The sequence below is a fragment of the Aulonocara stuartgranti genome (assembly GCF_965226115.1).
Source record: "Aulonocara stuartgranti genome assembly, chromosome: 4".
In the NCBI taxonomy this organism is placed as follows: Eukaryota; Metazoa; Chordata; class Actinopteri; order Cichliformes; family Cichlidae; genus Aulonocara; species Aulonocara stuartgranti.
This window is the reverse complement of record NC_138942.1, coordinates 31,942,317-31,961,016: the sequence shown is the minus strand read 5'-3', so window position 1 is coordinate 31,961,016 and position 18,700 is coordinate 31,942,317. Positions and strand designations below refer to the sequence as shown.

General features: G+C 39.1%; 2 protein-coding genes across 4 annotated transcripts; one reads left to right on the top strand and one right to left on the bottom strand.

Annotated features, from left to right (window-relative positions):
• The first annotated feature begins 751 nt into the window (after positions 1–751).
• LOC309705557 (von Willebrand factor C domain-containing protein 2-like) lies at positions 752–13,547 on the top strand. 3 transcript variants are annotated; one of them, XM_082531480.1, is made up of 3 exons: positions 752–1,345; positions 2,924–3,044; positions 9,555–10,455. In XM_082531480.1, the coding sequence occupies exons 1-3, from the start codon at positions 968–970 to the stop codon at positions 9,794–9,796; spliced, it is 741 nt and encodes a 246-aa protein (XP_082387606.1). In that variant the 5' UTR covers positions 752–967; the 3' UTR covers positions 9,797–10,455. The 3 variants fall into 3 exon arrangements, with proteins under 3 accessions (XP_082387606.1, XP_082387607.1, XP_082387605.1); XM_082531481.1 differs by lacking the exon at positions 9,555–10,455 and adding an exon at positions 12,921–13,547 and having other exon boundaries at positions 754–1,345; positions 2,924–3,053; XM_082531479.1 differs by having other exon boundaries at positions 762–1,345; positions 2,924–3,053.
• Positions 13,548–13,640: 93 nt separating this feature from the next.
• rpl23 (ribosomal protein L23) lies at positions 13,641–18,233 on the bottom strand. The gene is made up of 5 exons (XM_082531482.1): positions 18,127–18,233; positions 17,059–17,142; positions 14,732–14,860; positions 14,198–14,311; positions 13,641–13,768 (listed from the first exon to the last, which is right to left on the bottom strand). The coding sequence occupies exons 1-5, from the start codon at positions 18,137–18,139 to the stop codon at positions 13,686–13,688; spliced, it is 423 nt and encodes a 140-aa protein (XP_082387608.1). The 5' UTR covers positions 18,140–18,233; the 3' UTR covers positions 13,641–13,685.
• Between the last annotated feature and the right edge of the window lie 467 nt (positions 18,234–18,700).

The following is an 18,700-nucleotide window of genomic DNA, read 5'->3' as shown; positions in this document are numbered from 1 at the left end:
TTTATATAGTGCTTTACTAGTCCCTAAGGACCCCAAAGCGCTTTACATATCCAGTCATCCACCCATTCACACACACATTCACACACTGACATTACTTAGCTTAAAAACAGTTACACATAAACATTTTATGCAATACTTCATTCCTAAAAATAAACAAAGGACTGAAACAAAAGATTTGCCATACAATAATAATATTGATGTTAATGCGATGGAATACGATTTTGTTATCATATACAAATGCTATTTCTGTTCATGGTTTCCATCCGCTGTCTGTTACAAAATGAAGGATTTATTTTCAGAGATTCCAGTAGTATTTAATTATTCATTTATTTGTCTGACATGTTAAAGTTGGAACCTCTGGAGCAATGTAAAAGGCAATCGTAGGAAGTTAAAATGACATTTAATCTTATTTGGTGACAAGAGCAAATTAGCAAATATGAAACTATGGCTGCTGTATAAATAATGAATTTAAAGAAAAGGAGAATACAATTTTTATGTAAATATAGTGGTAATATGTTTAGGTTCCAACTTTGTTTAGTTGAAAATCATTCATTATTACTTAAACATGAATAAAAACAACATAAAATATTTAAACAACCTTGCCCCTTGACTTTTCTCCCAGATAACACCTTGCACACGTCTATAACTTTTGTTCAGCTTTGCTCTTTCCTCCTTTTTTCCCTTTTTTCTTACCACATTTTGACCCTAAAAATGTGTTATTATGAAACTAAGCTATGATCAAACATTTGCCCTTCCCTGCGCTTTAATATCCTAACGTTACCTCCGGATTTGGCCGAAATTAAGGGCTCGGGGAGCCGCCTGCTGTCCTCGGGTAATTTCAGTGACGCTCCAGGGTGACGCGCATGTATGGGCGTCACAGGCGCTCCTGATAGTAGGAGGAGAAGTTCGGTTAGAGAAGCTCCTCAGTAATCGCACACACGGTTTAGTGTCAGGTAACCTGCTCGCCATGGCAAACCGCTATCTCTCAGTCCTGCTCGTGCTGATCCTGCTACTCCTTCCGCTGCCGCACGGTCCGGCGCGCGTGGCGGTTGCTGCGGAATACTCCAAAACCGACTTGGACTACGAGTTCGGCGACTACAGGGGGAAGTGGTGTATCGACGACCACGGCTTCGTGTACAGCATCGGAGAGGTTTACTACCCGAGCCCTACGTCGTGTCCATGCACATGCACCATCGACGGCCCAGTATGCGTCCGACCCAAGTGTCCTCGCATCCACCCCCGGTGCACGCGGATCAGGTATAAAGCGTGCTGCCCGGTGTGCGAGGCTATGGCCAGAGTCTGTGTCTACGGAGGCAAAACATACAGGCTGCTGGAGGAGTTCAGGGTGAGAAATAGCCAAACTTCTGAATAACTCCTCCAATCCATGTCCCAGCCACAAGTTCATAATATTACAACCCTGTTGATGTGTTCCATGCTAGTAGGGATCCTCTCTCAATCCAGATGTTTTTCCATCACCTACTTATAATAAAGTTCATAAATTATTGTTTCCTTTTTTGCCGCTCAGTAAAATAGTGTATTTTCTCCTCTTCTTGCAGCTGCATGACACATGTAAAGCATAGAATGTTTTGTATAGCATCCTCGCTGTGTCACTGTGATGTTTTCTAAAAGTGTTCCAAAGAAATAAGCAACACGTTTACAGGAAAAAAAAATAAAGGTTTACAGGGTTTGGGGAGTGGGGGGGGGGGGGGGGGGGGGATTTTTGGTTTTGTTTTGTTGTTTCACAACACTTATTCAAACTAGTTCAGAATGTGCAAACTTTAGATACACAGCCCTTATATGCCTTATTTTACAGAACACAGCTGTTTTTGCCAGAATAGTTTTAATGCATGCAGTAATACTATACGTCATCATGTCACTGATACATTTTTCATTGGTAATACATAATCATGTAATATGAAATTACCAACTCATCTAAAACCAGAGGGGGAAAAAACAAAACAAAAAACAGCAAGTTTGCAACATGCTTGAATAACTTTGGGATGAAAGGTGAAATGTTAAATTCTTAATTTTCAGGTCATTGAGTAAATGTCTAGAAAAAAGATTTTCCTTGTTGCAGTGATTCATTATCTCGAACTTCTGTAAACTCCTCCGACAACCAAATTCAAACCCTTCCTGCTGTTGCAGGTTGTTTGGCCCAATTTATGATTGTTTGAAGGCTTACACAAATAAGCTAATGAAGTAACCTACAATAAATTCCATAAATATGTTTTAGATATACACTCAATTGTTACTACTTGCTAATATTGGGTTTGATCCCCTTTGGCCTTCAGAGCTGCCTTAACTACTTTTGACATTGACTCAACAAGGTGACATTCCTCAGAGGTTTTGGTCTAGACTGACATGATAACATTTAAAAGCTGCACATCCATGATGCCTATCTCCTGTTCCACCACATCACAAAGGTGCTTTATTGGACAGAGCGCTGGTGAATGTGGAAGCCATTTGAGTACACTGAACCTTTTTTAATGTTCAAGAAACCATTTGAGTGGTGTGAGCTTTGTGACATGTGATGTGTAGGGAGATGTGTAGACTGTAGTCTCAAGGTGATGGACATTGGTCAGGAACAATATTCAGATAGGTGCTGGCATTTAAATAATACTGGGCTGGTACTGGGAAATCCAAAGTGTGCAAAGAAATGATCCCCCCGTACTAACACACCACCCTATTACAGAAGCATTAAACTGTTGATAGAGGGCAGGATGGGTCCAGGATGGGTTTGCTGCCCAGAGCACTAGCACTTTAAAAAAAAGGATGCCTTTTTTTAACATTCTGAAGGCACCAGAATGTTAAAGAAAAAGCAACTCTAACCCTACCATTGTTACGCATCTTTATTTTGAGACCATGCAGACTATCCAAATGTTAACATGTAATAATGATGTTCACGCTTACCTGTGTGTTTCAGCTGTCAAGGTGTGAGCGATGTCGCTGTGAGCCCAACAGAGAGGTGTACTGCAGCATTTCAGAGTGCCCAGCCCCACACTGCGTTAACCCCACCTACGAACCCAACCACTGCTGCCCCATATGTAAGACCGGTGAGAGTCACTCAGGTTCAAAGTGTTTCTTTCTCTTTGCCTCATAAAGATCTGCTTCAGTATCAGCTTTGCATACATTATGTTGCATAATCGTGTAAACTGGGAGAATATCATGAAAATTTAAATCCCCTTCTTGCAAACAAAAAGAAACAAATATGGATTTATTCGTAACTCAAAAAGTCTTTAGAAAACACGCTAAGACTTCCTGTTTGGCAAGTGATCGTATATTAAAATGCATTCACAAGTTTCACAGTTGTTTTTCTTAAAGACTCTAGTTTCAGTGGGCAGATTGTGTTCATAATGTTATGTTACCATAAGTGCAATTTAAGCTTCCCATCGAGTGTTACACAAAATCAGCAGCCTTTGGCCTTCTACCTTATATAATGTCTCTCTTACCAAACATAATGACAGTAAAAGTGACTCCAAATCTGAGCTTGTCCACAGTTTGTAGTTAAATCGAAAACCTTTGTAAATACAAAGGGTGTTGGTGTAATGATTATGAAATATCTTCAGATATGCCAAAACTGATAATTTGCTGTAAGCTTTCTCCATTAGGTCTCCCAATACCAACCAGATAGACAGCAAATAGACAGCCCCATGGATTGGCCCATTGTTACCAACAGCTGATTTACTTTTTTGAGCCAGGATCGGGTCGATATCTGATCCAAATATTGGATTGGTGCTCCCCTAGTACTTACCAAAACTTTTCAGATCGCTTCTTTTGCTCTCTGTAGTAAATGTAATCATTAAAACTAAGCTTAAATTTTTATTAAGGAATGGACGATAGCAAGAGTTGTATAAAGTCATTTGTAATGCTCTGTGTTCTCAGTTATAGATTGCAGTTTTCTTAGCCGATTGACCAGTGGTTTTTTTGCTCATTCTCATTTCCTTAAAAGAACTGAAATTGACAGCATATATAAACAAACTTAACTTTTTTTTTTAATGCTAATGCTTTTTAAATTTCGTAAAATAAATTATTAAATTTTAGATTTTCCCTCAAACTGCAGTTACAGGATCTTCTCTTAACCCTCATCCTACTGACTTGGGTGCATGCAGACCCCAGAAAGATATTTGCTGTCATTTATCTTAGGTGGGTTTTTTTTAATCATTCCAAATTTTTATGACTTTGTCATTCATTTTGTTCGTAATGATGTTCTCCCTTGATTAGTACTGTTGTAATATATTTGGGTATTCCCCGGGACCTAACACACTCAAAAGTACCAAATTCTGCCAAGCAGGTTTAATAAATGGCATTATTTATTGAGATGTTGTTGCCCATAAAGCGTATATCAGTATTATATAGTATCAAATAGCTGGTAGGAACTTTCTATTGTTCATTTTAAAGAAAAAAAACTCAATTACTGCACATCATCTGGATGGGAAACTTTCCAGACTGGAAATTATCTGAAAATTTGAGCCTGATCTCCATGACACAATTGGGGTGTGCCCCAATCCCCAGTCTGAGCATCAATGACCCTCAATGGAGTGAGGAGTCAGTAAAACTATTCACTCACTCATCCAAATTGATGAATTCAGAATAAGAAATAACTCATAGTCATCCACGCCCCTTCTTCTTTCGCTCCTTCCATCTTCCTTCTTCCTCCCCCCTTTTTTATGGCGCTTTTCAAGTCATTATTATTCTCAGACCACCTGCTCACATTAATACACAAGTATTGGGGGGACTAGAAGCAAGGTGGGTCTTGAATGATTGGTACGTCCGGCTATTGGATGACCCCATCTACATCCCGAACCCCTGCCCTCCACTTCTCTTCCTTTGCGGAAGCATTTTGAAGTTGGGACCATGGAGTTCTGGGCTGCCCCCAGACCTGATCAGAGGGAGTCAACCAATGTGTAAAATGCTCTTATCCTATTGAGAAATGATTCTCTGAATCCAAATTTCTCAAATATTGCAAACAGGAATTTACAGTTGACTTTGTCAAATACTTTTTCTGTATCGAGTGATACAATTAGAGTGTTACTTTTTTGATACTGTGAAAGCATTAAGTTAAATAGTTTATGAGTGTTTATAGATGAATGGCTTTGATGAAACCTGTCTGGTCAGGATGGATAAGTGCTGGAATTACTTTCTCAAAGCAGGATGCTAGGACCTTGCTTATATTTGTAATGTCTTTATTTACCAGAGAAAGTGGTGTATAACTAGTTGACTGAGTGAGATCTTTATTCGGTTTTAACAACAGTATTCGTGGTAGGAGGAATTCTAGAGGTAATCATAAATTTATCTGTCATTCTTATAAATAGTGGGAACAAGGTTGGCCAAAAATGTTTGTAGGACCCAGCAGGGACTCCATCTGGGCCAGGTGCCTTATTATTGGGGATTTGATTAAGAGTACAGAATAGTTCTTCTAGAGCAATAGGTTTATCCAACATCCTAACTTGGTCTTGTGTTAAATGAGCCAGATCTATAGCACTAAGAAATTTGTGAATATCTTCCATATTCGAGTCATGGTCAGAAGTGTACAGATTCATGTCAAACGTCCTAAAAACATTATTTATATCTTTAAGATTACGAAATGGTTTCCCTGCTAAGTCTTTGATAACTGTAATTGTTGTTTTTTCTTTATTTTGCTTAAGTAGGTTTGCCAGATATTTGCCTGATTTATTATTGCATTGAAATTTGTCATGTCTCCAACTGGCAATCTGATGGACGAGCAGAGATTTTGCCAGGGGAATGGTACTTGTCTGACTGCATTATTCTAAGTGTAAAGTTTGGTGGAGGGGTATTATGGAGTTGGGCTCAACTACTTATTTCCATTAAAAGGAACTTTTAATGCTTCATCATACCAAGATGTATTTGACAGTTTCAAGCTCCCGACTATGTAGGAATAGTTCCAACATGACAACATGACCAGTGCACAAAGCATGGTCCAAAATGACCTCGTTTCAGGCATTCGTGTAGTCAATCCAGGTTGCTCAGGTTGTCTGCCTGGTCTTAGAGTCCTGGTCTACTGCTCTATTAATAAGAAGTTGGTTCTTTGGCCCTCTGGTGTTTTTTCCAATGCCTTTCTGAACTGTGGTTACATACTGACTAATGCACCTACTCAGCTTGGTAGCTACAATGTTGACAGGAGCTGCCATGTGTGGGAGAGGCAGGTAATTGGCCAGTAATTTCATGATGGCGTGCCCTTGTGAGCATCCTTCATGATCAGGATTGTCTACCCTTTGTTAGCCAGTCTAGATGAGTACCTGCTGTTAGCCACCTCCTTTGTGCTTCCTATCATCTGTGGACTGCCGTTAGCTTCTTCAGAGGTAGGCATGGATCATGTCTCAGTTAAAAAAATGAAAATCCTTCTGTGCTACCCTGATTTTGGCTTCCAGCCTTCTTGTCCACGAGGATCTATATCTACATATATCCTTGATCTTGTACCCTAGTACTTGTAGGATTACCGTACTACAGAAGAAGTGACTCGCATCAAGAAACCTTACCAGTGGCTGGACAAAGCCATAGAGGGTGGGGTCTATCACACAAGGCAAGTTCCAAGGCGCAGGCTGTGCAAAGATCTAGAGACAATCCAGCACATAAGCGCAGGGTGCAAGATGCTAGCAGGAAGGGCATGGAACACCATGAGCTAAGATCCTGTGAGACTTGCAGATTAGATTAGATTAGATTAGATAGAACTTTATTAATCCCTCGGGTGGGTTCCTCTGGGAAATTCGATTTCCAAAAAAGCACAGCACCGACAGAAGTTACAGAGTTACAGAATATTATATATATATATATATAATACACACACACACACACACACACACATATATATATAAATACAGAGACAATATAAATAAAATATACGAAGGGGATAAATAGAATAAATAGGAATAAAAATAAAAATACAAGTGAACTGCACATTTCAAGTATTGAGTCCATTGCACCGTTGACTATTTACAAAAGTATTGCACAAAAGGTATTGCACAGTGAGGTGAAGAGGCACTACAGCTTAGTTGTTCCCCCATCCTTTGTATAGACAGACAAACTAGTGGTGGCTAACCCACTTGACATAGTAGTGGTGGACAAGCAGAGAAAGATGGCTGTAGTGATAGATGTAGCTCTACCCAGTAGCTAAAAAAAATGGTAAATGGAACCACTATGCGCAGGACCCTCAAGCGCTCAGGCCCATGGTAGTGGATAGAGAACCCAAACTAGGATAAAGGCTGTCTACAGGTCGAGTAGGGACATTTTTTTTTTGTGAGGGAATATGCGCATCAGAAATATGAGCAAGAGACACATAGCCCACAAAATCCATACCTGGACGTTGCCTGCATTAACAAAGTCTGTATCAGATGTTAAGGAACTAGGGCACATTGATGAGAAGTGGGCTACTGAAACAATAAAGCATAAGAAGACGAGGAATGAGAATAGGGAGCTGTTGGCATGCTACTACACTATGCTGCAATAGCAGCGGAAGGAGTTACATGACGAGATATATGGATTCTTTTACACCCAACAACTAGACTAACATCGAAAAAACTAGTAGCTCAGTAGTCCAACATCTGGAAGAAGCAACTGCTATCACAACTATGACAAGACTCATGACGTACAACATAAATGCTACAGCAAGGGGGACCCAGGACATCAGGTCGGGTGGAGGTATCATCATCCCCTGGGTTGGGGTGAGGTTGGGTAATGCAAGAACAGTTGCAAGTTTCTTGGGTTTTTCTCTTTATCTATTGTTGTAGGGTCTACCTTACAATATAAAGCGCCTTGAGGCAACTGTTGTTGTGATTTGGCGCTATATAAATAACATTGAATTGAAGTTCTAATTAAACATGGACATTAAATTACTTACAAACTCAGTGCATGCTTTTATACAGCTTATCAGTGCTTTTGGACATTTTTTCATAACAGTTCTGTTTAAAATGTTGCTGTCTGAATGTTTTCCCCATTCCCAGCTGTCATTTGTTTCATCTATGTGTACATCCACTCTCCTCTGTGCTGTTATATCCCATCTCACTGACTTTATCCTCATGCGCGCGCACACACACACACACACACACACACACACACACACACACACACACACACACACACACACACACACACACACATATTTAAGCTGTTGATCCCAGTGTGCACTATAGTAAGAGCGGTCATTGTGACAGTCAGTATGTTCACCCTGGAGCTCTCAGAAGCTGCACTGGTTATGTCACATCACACACCCTGCAGCTTATACAGTCATTCCCGTTATGTCACTCAGACTTTCATTGCTACTGGCTTTGAAACACTGGTGTGTGTGTGTGTGTGTGTGTGTGTGTGTGTGTGTGTGTGTGTGTGTGTGTGTGTGTGTGTGTGTGTGTGGGAGAGTTTGAGCTCTTTTGTAGCAGTGGGTATATTAGCTTTGCTTTTATATGTTGCCTTAATTATAGAATAAATTGGACATGGAAAGCAGTTAAAAGGTAAAAAAAAAAAAAACCCAACAGGAACATGCACATAAACATGCTTTGCTGTTGCCTTGCTCTTGGTGTCTAAAGGCAGTTGCAGTTAAGTTGAACCTTCTATTTTTACTGCTTCAGTTCTGCACAGACAGCGGGACAGATGGTTCAGTTTGTTGCGTCACTGTTTGCTTAATTTATTTATTTTTTTCCTTACTACTGCCAAATTCCCTTATGTCAGCTGTGCTTTATTGGATGCCATCAGATCTGGCATTAGATGAACTGTACTTCCTGTGCTCCTGCTGGTTGGGGTTGGTAATTGTTTCTCAGGTAGCCGCCAAATAAAGGAGCCCCATCTGTGAATAAGGAATGCAAATCAAAGGCAGGCTGTTTGCATTATTTAGTCAGTAATTACTATCCCACATAATTTGTAACTGCGATTTTGTTGTTGCTTTAATATGATATAGACCTGAGAGATATTAGAGGGCATTCATTTATCTTTTGGGAAGAGAGACTTCTTAAACTAAAATAGTAAATCAATAGTAAAACTGCTGTATGCAAGAAAATTGACATAATTTAAACGAAACAGGAAAAACAATAATTTTAACAGGTAATATTAAAATAAAATAAAAAAACAACTATATTTAGACCTGTGTTGCAATGGAAAAAAAACATTTCACTGTGTGCTTGTTTGTTTTGAGCACACTAGCAAGCCATGATAATATTTTTTTAACTGAATAATTCACAAAGCATCAAGCATACAGCTAATACTGACAGTGCTGAGGTGGGTGGTTGGTGGGTTGTAGCTTGGGAGTGGACCCCCATATCAAATTGGGGTTAAAGCCCTATAATAACCTACAGCCAGATTTGTCTGTAATTACAGATCTGAGACTTAAAATATGCAAGAATGGAGTTATTTATTCTTTAGGTTTATGATTATTTTTAAAAGTAAACCCTACTTGAAAACAATGAGACTAAAGGTGCGGTCCCATTAGAGAGACAGCCGGCATGTTTCACAAGCGATAACCTCGACTACAGAGGAAGGATACGCTCTTCTATGAACTCGTTCACTGTTTGATGACGGAAACGACAATAAAATGTTAACTGTCATTATAGGTCCCAACTGTTTTGCTGGGAACAGGGTGATCCCAGCAGGGGAGCGTGTGAACATTGACGAGCGAACAGTATGCTACTGCACCTACCGGGATGGGACATGGCACACCCACCCCCATGCCACCTGTGAACAGCGCCCACAGCCCAGCCCAACACAGAGCACCCGCACTGAGGCCCCCAGCGACAAGGACAGCAAAGGGAAGGGAGGGAGGCCATTTATTCCCAGACTGGACGTAATACCTTGAATTTTAATTTGTTAGATAAATTTATCAGAGGCAGAGTCACTCTTGAGGTACAAATCAACTCATGAGTCTGCTAAACTTCAACTTTTAGAGCACCACATAAAATGTATTGTTCAGAATCTAGCTTAATTATCCAAATAGAACAGCTTCTCCATATGGAAAAGATATATATAAATCTTATAAAGTTTGTATCTGTCTTGTGTCTGTCTTGAAAAGCATATAAGAGTGAAAACAGATATAAGATCCCTTGAAAAATTATATAATGAAACTTGTATGTTTTGGATACTTACTAAAACAATGTATGAAAGTAATGAGAAAGTGGCCACTTTCATGAGTAAATCATATAAGTTTTCACTATTTCTTTTCCATATGGGTCGGTTCTTCTACCTGAATTCAAGATCTAAAGTTAACTTGTTGGGAAATAAAACAAATTGGTTCCCATTTCTTTCTGGGAAATGGCACATCTTAAGTCCACACAATGGGAACTTCACATAGCTTGGCCAAAATTCTGACTTGTAGTGAAGGTGGCTCCCTGGAAATTTAAACTCTTTTTCCACTACAGCATTGGGTAAGCTCTACTGTATATTTAAAAACAAAAAACCCCACTAAGCTGCTTCTGTTTGGCGTTGGTGAAATAAAAGTGAAACTGTAAAATAATCAAAGAGATGTTTAGTGTCAAGTGTAGAAATGGAGCTGGTTGGCAAGACCATTGGGAAAGAAGTTATATTGACAGTAGAAACCCAAACAAGAAAATAGAATACACAACTCTGAGACAGCTTGAAACAAATGCCCAAGAAAGTGGTTAATATCCTATCTTACTCAGTCCATTACTTTATTCAAACCTGAACTGCTGTCATACAAAATGACTGAAGAATTGACACTCTAGCCTTTTGATCAAATACAGTAAATGTAAGCTTTTTTTTCAGATGTAAAGACCAGGAATTTTTTTTGAGATACCGCACAGCCAAAGAAATTCTACTGTAAACACATGCTCATTTAATGGATTTTCTTGTCTTACTGTATTGTTGAACACTGCTGAAGACATCAAACTGTTAAATTTCACTATTAAGAAGTCATGAAGACCTACAGATTTTACAAATATCTTCAAGTAGTTCCCACAAATGCTTTTGGTGGCTGTGTTCTCTTAAACTCTGTGCTCCTACTCATTTCAAGCCATCTCAGATGCATGGGCCATTCTCCTGAAAAATAGATGATTGTCCAGGAAGTTCAGAGCAGACTGTATGCTGTGTTAATGGAGAATAATGTCCATCTAGCAAAACTTGAAAAGACACTGAAAATATCTTGAAGAAAACTTGAGTTGCCATGGATGACACAGCATTTCTGACACACAGTAGTAATACTAGAATGACACCATCCTAAACCAGTCCAGAGTAGACCGACTGTGCCACACATTTTAAGTATGCTGAGATTTGGTTGTTTATGAAAAATAAAAAATAGCATTGAAATTTCCTTTTACATGAGATTGGATAAAAAAAAATTAAAATACACTTTTCTTATTTCTACACCTCTGTGGCAGCAGTACTAACCTATGTGTTGCCCTAGTATGTGGGAACAAAACTCTTAAGAAGCCCATTACCAAGAATAGACATGAGTATCCAATCAAAACCATTTTATAAACCAGTAGGTAAACTTAAAGTAGTTGATAGTTTAATTGGATTCATTGGTTTAATTGAAGGCTTTATAACGATCAAAAAAAAGTTGTACTTCCCAATTTTAAACTAATTTAGACATAAAGGGGCATTTCTAGAGCAATGCTGTTTGATGAGCTGTGGTTTCTCTAACCCATCTTTGCAGCAGAAAGAATCTCTTAAACTTCAGGTTTCCCAAACTGAATGACTTTCATATCTTAAAGTAATGTTGAACTGTTGTTTATTAGTTGTTATTAGCCATTAGCAAAGCCATTCTAGAAGCTTTGTCTGCTTTATCCAGTCCAAAACCAGTTTTGATCCATGTTTAGCATTACCCTCCTGTTGGAACATTCTGTTGTATCCAGCAAAACAGCCTGAGAGCATACTGCCACCACCATGCTCGATAGTCGGTATATTTGCAGAGGTTTTAAAGCCTCCAAACGCCACAGTGATCCAAAACCTGTCCTACTGTACAGTGACACTGACATTATAGCAGTTTCCAAGACTCAGGCAGACTTGAGCCTTGGTTGTTCTTGAATATCCTAACCAATTTCTTCACCTGAGTGCAGGATAGGGTCTTCTTCTACAACTTGGCGGTGATGACACATCCAAACAACTTGTACCTACACAAAATTGTTCAAACTGATGATCTTGGAATCTGCAGATGTTTATAAATGGCTCCAAGACACCTTCCCAAGTTGTGTAACTCTGTAATTCTCCTTTCTTAGACTTTCCAGTTGTTCTGCATATTTGTCAATTCAATGATTGTTGTCATATAACTTCCTCTATGCTGGTAAAGAGAAAGTCAATTATGATCGATAATGAGAATAGCTCTTGAAGTTGAAAGACAAAAGTGAATGTGTGTATATATTTTAGCCTGTATATATAATTTTGACCACAAATGAGCCACGAGAAACCATCTCATGGCTCATTTGACAAGTATTCCCGTCACCTCGCTCCAGGAAAGACTTTATTCCGGTCTCACTTTGCTTCTCTCCCTCAGTGTTTTAGTGAGGAGGATTATGTGAGGTTATCACTAGTTCTGTTTTCTAAAAACAAAATAAATTCAAAGTTGTGTACTAAATATTTTTTAAAACATTAAAGATGTATGCCCTGCAATTATTATACCAGGGGAAAAGAACAATTCAAAGAAATTGTTAAGGCTCAAAATATCAAGTATGTAAACTTCTGACCACAACTGTGCATTCTACAGCTAGATAGCTTTGCACTGTCTGCTTATTTGTCAGGCATTTTATGTCCATTGTGTCACTAACCTCTTGCATTAACACTTCCAAGTTCTTTTACTAAACCTGCAGGTACACAGGCTACATGACCACAGCTGAACGTTCACCTACACATACACAGTATTATCTGTACCTTTGTTAAGCGCCACTTTTTCACAACTGAAACTGTATGCAGACATACTGTCACAGTGAAGTGCGGGAAAATGCAATGTTTTTCTTTTCTTTGTACCTCAGACTGATTGACTTTGGAACATGGGCATGATGAAGGCATCTATGACAGAGGAAACATGCTATATGCAGATGGTAGTGTGGCTTCCATCTGCCAAGCAGTGAGGTGCCAGGGATGTCCAAGTACAGCAGACAGAACTGAAAATGGCCGAGCAGGAAAGCACATTTATACACTAACTGAAAAAGGATGGTGTACACATGCATGCCAATTCACAGGTCACCTCCACTGTATATTCAAAACTCTATTAATGCCACACTCCTATAAAGAAGTCCACTAGGGGAAGATTTCATTCACGGTTAGGTGGTGACAGCTAGACACTGTAAAAACACATTTTGAAGTGTATTCCTCTTTATTAATTTTGTGTGGCTTCTATCCCATCCTCATGTCGGCTGTAAAATTCACCCCTCACGAGTTAGTTTGTTTTGATTTAAATTCTCCAGTCAGGTTCAAAGTTTAGACTTCTCCCTACAGCTGTAGTCTTGACATTTTTGTTAACAACAACATCTTTGTTGGCCCTAGTGTATCTAATGTGAGGAACGGCAAGGGGTACCAGCTCTCAGTCATGTACATACTGAATATAAAAGAAAAATAAACTTCATATTACCAAAAAAGTTCTGAGCATGTACTTGACTCTTTATGAATATTAAAACACAACAATAAGAGCCTTTTCTGTAATAGTCTTAACATTTTGGACCGAAAGGTAAATGAAACAACCAAGACACATCTCAATAACAAGTTTTTATTGAAAACAAACAGGTGCAGGGTCCAGCTCAGGCTATGCTGCCAGCATTGGAGGCAATCCTGGGCCACAGGTCAGCACACTCTTTGGCCACTGGGCCTGTGATGGCAGAACCTGTAGACACACACACACGAAAGAAACATAAGTCCCGATACTTGTGTTATTTTAAAAGCTTAAAAAATAAACTGATTTTACAATGGAGAGGCATAAAAGTTAGGCAAATTGATAAGGTGGTGTTATTTTCATTACTGGGAGCACATCATTTGGGTCAAACATCACATTAACCAATACATTAAAAGAAAAAGTTGTACTGAGTATTTATAAATTGTCTCATCCCTGATTGAGATCAGTCAGCCACAGTGGGGTCGCTGCCGTCTCACCCACAGTGATGAAATCAATATTCCCTTCTACGACAACTCACCGAGCCACTGAGCAGACAAAGCAAGTGCTTTTGGAAGGGCAAATATGCGCCTGTCATGACCACACACCAATCACCTCCCTGTACAGCGCGCATGAATGCCACACCACGTTTCAAAAACCCACCTTTCATTTCTCCTTTGTTGTTTACTATGACACCCGCGTTGTCTTCAAAATAGAGAAACACGCCATCTTTTCGTCTATACGACTTCCGCTGCCGTATCACCACCGCAGGATGCACTGTGGAGAGGGGAACAAGGTTAATTTGAGCTTAAAATGAAAAACTAAAAACCATATTTGAACAACTTTCTGCAACTGAAACTGGCAACTTATATTTAGACATTTAAAGACTGCAGATGGCGACGGTAGTTCCTGCTCTGCTCTAGGGATCTTCCAGCTGGAAGGCTACTCCAACCAGAACCTGTAAACACGTTTCACTAAACTAAAGCTAAACAGGCAAAGAGGAATACAGTCACCAGCTTCACTGTTAATGGATCCACCGCTCCTTATTGTTTAGTTATCTATCATTGAGAAATGACTGCTTCTGCAGGAAAGCAGCTTAAATGACATTTAATAATTAGTTTATGAAAGTGTGTGCAACGCTGCAAACAGAACCTACATGTCTGGTGAAGACTGTATGACGACCAGTTTCCCACTTACCCTTCTTCCTGAGCTCTGGCTTGCCTTTCTTGACTGTGGCCATGACCATGTCACCAACTCCAGCAGCAGGAAGACGGTTCAGACGCCCCTTGATGCCTTTCACAGAGATGATGTACAGGTTCTTGGCACCTGAAAAACACAGTAAGAAACACCATAATGAGAACAGAGGACAGGGTGGCAGAAAATAAGATCTACTCCCATTCCGGTTTATGATAAATTCACTTTGTCAGCTTGTCTCATCCCTGATTGAGATCAGTCAGCCACAGTGGGGTCGCTGCCGTCTCACCCACAGTGATGAAATCAATATTCCCTTCTACGACAACTCACCGAGCCACTGAGCAGACAAAGCAAGTGCTTTTGGAAGGGGCGGACAGAAGGAACCAACTGGTAGCCATTTTCCCAGTGCTTCACTAGGGCTGTTCGATATAACGATATATCGCATGACGATATAAAAACATCTATCGTTTCATTTTACACTATAGTTTGTTTTGTGGTGTCGCAAAATAAACTGTTTACGGCAATATTTTTTCATTATTTTGATGCCACTGTAGTGGCTATATTAATGTCTTAAAGTTCTCTCTTTCTCTTATATTTAATATAACCACACTACGGACAGACAAGCGCCTGTTTCTATGCGTTGTCGTTAGTAACAACGACGGTAAAACTATCGCGTGTCCGCTTGTTTATTTTCTACATAAATCTTTCACAATAAAACTCAAGATCCTGTTGAGACTTTTCAAAAATAAACTGAATCACGTGAAAGAGTATGCAGAGTATTTACGGGTGAGAAGCAAAAAAAGGGCCGCCAGGTGCTAAAAAATAAACCTTAGACTCAAACGTTAGAACAGGCTTTTCCCTGCAGCACGCCGTGTAATAAATACAAAGAAAACGCCGGCCGTTTCAACTTATATCTAAAAATGTATCGTTTCATGCATCGGTTAAAACACTCGACTCCAGGTACACGACGCCCAGCTAGAAACACTTCACACAAGTCAAGCTGCCCGAGATTCACAGAATTCACAGAAAATGTTACAATTTTGTGATTTGTATCGTTATCGGGACGATAGATGTCTTATATTGGGATACGAGATTTTGGTCATATCGCAAAGCCCTACCTGTCACTGTAGTTTCACTTTTAAACAACAGTGCTATGTTTATGCACAGGTTCACATAATGTGAGATGCAGTTACTCAAAGTTCTGAAACAGTTTCTTTTTCTGCCAAGTACTTTTTAAATTGGTTCTAAAAAACAACATACCTTCAGTGTCTAATTACTTTACCCCCCAAGGTAAATTAATTGGACACTGCTACCAATCGTGCCCATTAATCTACATATTAATCCAAGTTCAACTTCAACAACATGTTTTTGAGTATAGATTTTAAGTCAGGTGAGCCTTCAGGTACAATCAAGTACAATCAAACAGTCAAAAGCATTCTGTCTAGAAAAAGTGGAAACAAAAGAACCATGTTGGGTGAGATCTTAGTTTTCAGAAAACCTCTCTCCTTAGACCTGACACACTGATGCTTTACATGTTAATTTTCACACAGAGGTTAAATAAAAAAATCTCAAATAATCCATTTATATGCATTAGTCAGTATGGTAGATACCATGTATTCCAAGTCGTCACTTATATTTAATGATAAAGCTGCTTCCAGGACAACAAAAGCAGACTTATTCAGTGCAAACATCAGCAGGTATAAGCAACAAGGATTAAAACAATATCTTTCAATAAGAAAGAGTACAATGATTATATTTGCTAATGTGTTTTATTAGCCTTTTGTGATCATTACTCTGCAAACAACTGCTTTAGGAAAAAAAACACTATGAAGTTACAGGGAATAACGAGTAAGGGGTTTCTTCTCTACACAGGGCAATACCAAGGAAGTGGGAGGTTTATCGCCATTCCAAGCAGTAAGAAATTAATCCAGGTTTCCAGTACATTCATCATTGAGCAGCACATGGTTCTCTATAGCCAAGTTAAAATTAAGCAGTTTCACATAACTTTCAAAATTTGAAAGAAAAAAACAAACCAACCCTGAGATTTACCAACTTTGTCCTTTTGTGATACTTTTAGTTTGAACTATTTACAACAACAAAATCAGAAGGAGCACACCAAATAAACTAGTTCACATACAGGGAAGAATGGTGTGGTCAGTCTTAGTGAAAAGATAACAGCTCAACATCAAAAACAGCAAGTTTTAGGCTGGATCTTAAATTCCCTTCAATCACTTAAGAGTTTAAGACCGTATTGTATAGAAAAGGTGAACAAGAGAAGCAAAAGTCAACAGGAGTCAACCTGACACAGCAACGAGTTACCACAGACCTACCTGTGTTGTCCGCGCAGTTGATAACTGCTCCTACTGGGAGACCCAGGGAGATGCGGAACTTGGCTCCAGAGGAACCACCACGTCCTGCAGGAAAAGAAACATGCTCGAGTAAGAATCATTTCTACCTGACAAATTGGGCATTTGTGATTCAAACTCAGAGGAAAGATATTTCAAATGTAAGTATTTACCATGAGTGCCCTTGTGTACTTAGTGACACTGAAATCCCTGACTTATGATAGCGCTTTAATCATCACATAGGTCCATTTTAGGAGCGAATGTCACATTTGAGAAATCTACACACCCACTGTAATACATAAGCAGCAAGCTACAGCATGCTTTACTGAAGCTTGTAACGCAGCATGAATATGACCTTTGATCAGGACACAATGATGGTTAAAATTCAGAGAAGCCAAATCTAAAGGAACGTCTAACCTTAAGGATATTACAAATACACAACTTTTTACAATTCTGTTTAATTTCGAAGCTACAAAACACGTAAACACTTTAAACCCTATTTTCCATTCACTGGGTTAAGAGTAATGACACGTAGTAACCAAGAGCTAAAACTACATTGAACCTCACGCATTTTCCCTTTTGCTCAATAAGAGTTTGTTTCAAATGTGGCAGCTCCAATTTATCTACAATTCACGCTTGGTGTGCACCGGCTCTGCTTAGCTTTCCCGGCTAGCCCTGATCACCACAAATAAATTCACTTCATTGGCACACTTTCAGGTCAGGAAGCATCGTTATAACTCACTTAAAAACAAAGACCTTATCACCACACAGAAGGCTAAAGTGTGTGGAAGAAAATGCGACTAGCTCGTACACATTTTCCGCCTCTAGCATTTCTCGCTTCAGTAATACATGGCGCTGAACGAAAAACATGGCTTCCTTCAATTCCCATCTCAACCGCGATCTTTATAAAATCGCTAACTTTTGTCATAATTTCAAAACTAGTCCCACAAAAACATTGATTTAGCTTCTCTATCACACATAAACAACTATATACGCTGTAGCTCGTCTTAGAAAGAGCAGATGGAGGTGGATTTTATAAAGCAACTCTCATACCTCTCTTAGACATTGCTGCAGCACGGAAAGAGGAAGGCGGAGAAAGGAATTGTGGGTAATAAAGCTGAACAGAAGTTCCTCCGGGTCAGGGTGACGAGACGCGTTGCGTTCAAGAACAGTCGGGAAAATTCACCAAACACATTTGGTGTTTACGTTATTTTTTGCGTCTACGATAGAAAATCGAACTGGATCACAAAGTGATGTTATACTTATTAGTCTCGCGTGTTTTAAAAACACTGTTTACCTTAGCTTCCCAGTGTTTCTTCTTTTGTAAGTCCAATTTTTATTATTATTATTATTATTATTATTATTATTATTATTATTATTATTAGAATCAAATTATTTACTTGTTTACCTAAACAATTTACCTGGCCGTTATATGTAGTTCCCGTTTAATTCGGTCTTGGGAAAGGGTTGAAAAATTGTTTTAACGGTTTCGGATAGAAATGTAGTTGTACAATCATTTGTTTGGACTGCTAAGAGGTGACACTGTTGTACTTATTGTTGTGCTTTATGAATACATTTTTTGTTTGAAAAATCCTGTGGTTAAAATTAATTATCATTTTATATCATT

Coding starts and splice junctions, on each gene's coding strand:
- LOC309705557 (XM_082531479.1), top strand. CDS start 968: ATGGCAAACCGCTATCTCTCAGTCCTGCTCGTGCTGATCCTGCTACTC. Junction 1,346..2,923: donor GGCTGCTGGAGGAGTTCAGG/GTGAGAAATAGC, acceptor TGTGTGTTTCAG/CTGTCAAGGTGTGAGCGATG. Junction 3,054..9,554: donor CTGCCCCATATGTAAGACCG/GTGAGAGTCACT, acceptor CTGTCATTATAG/GTCCCAACTGTTTTGCTGGG.
- rpl23 (XM_082531482.1), bottom strand. Junction 14,312..14,731: donor GCCAGAGCTCAGGAAGAAGG/GTAAGTGGGAAA, acceptor CCCTCTCCACAG/TGCATCCTGCGGTGGTGATA. Junction 13,769..14,197: donor CAACAAAGGAGAAATGAAAG/GTGGGTTTTTGA, acceptor GTGTGTCTACAG/GTTCTGCCATCACAGGCCCA.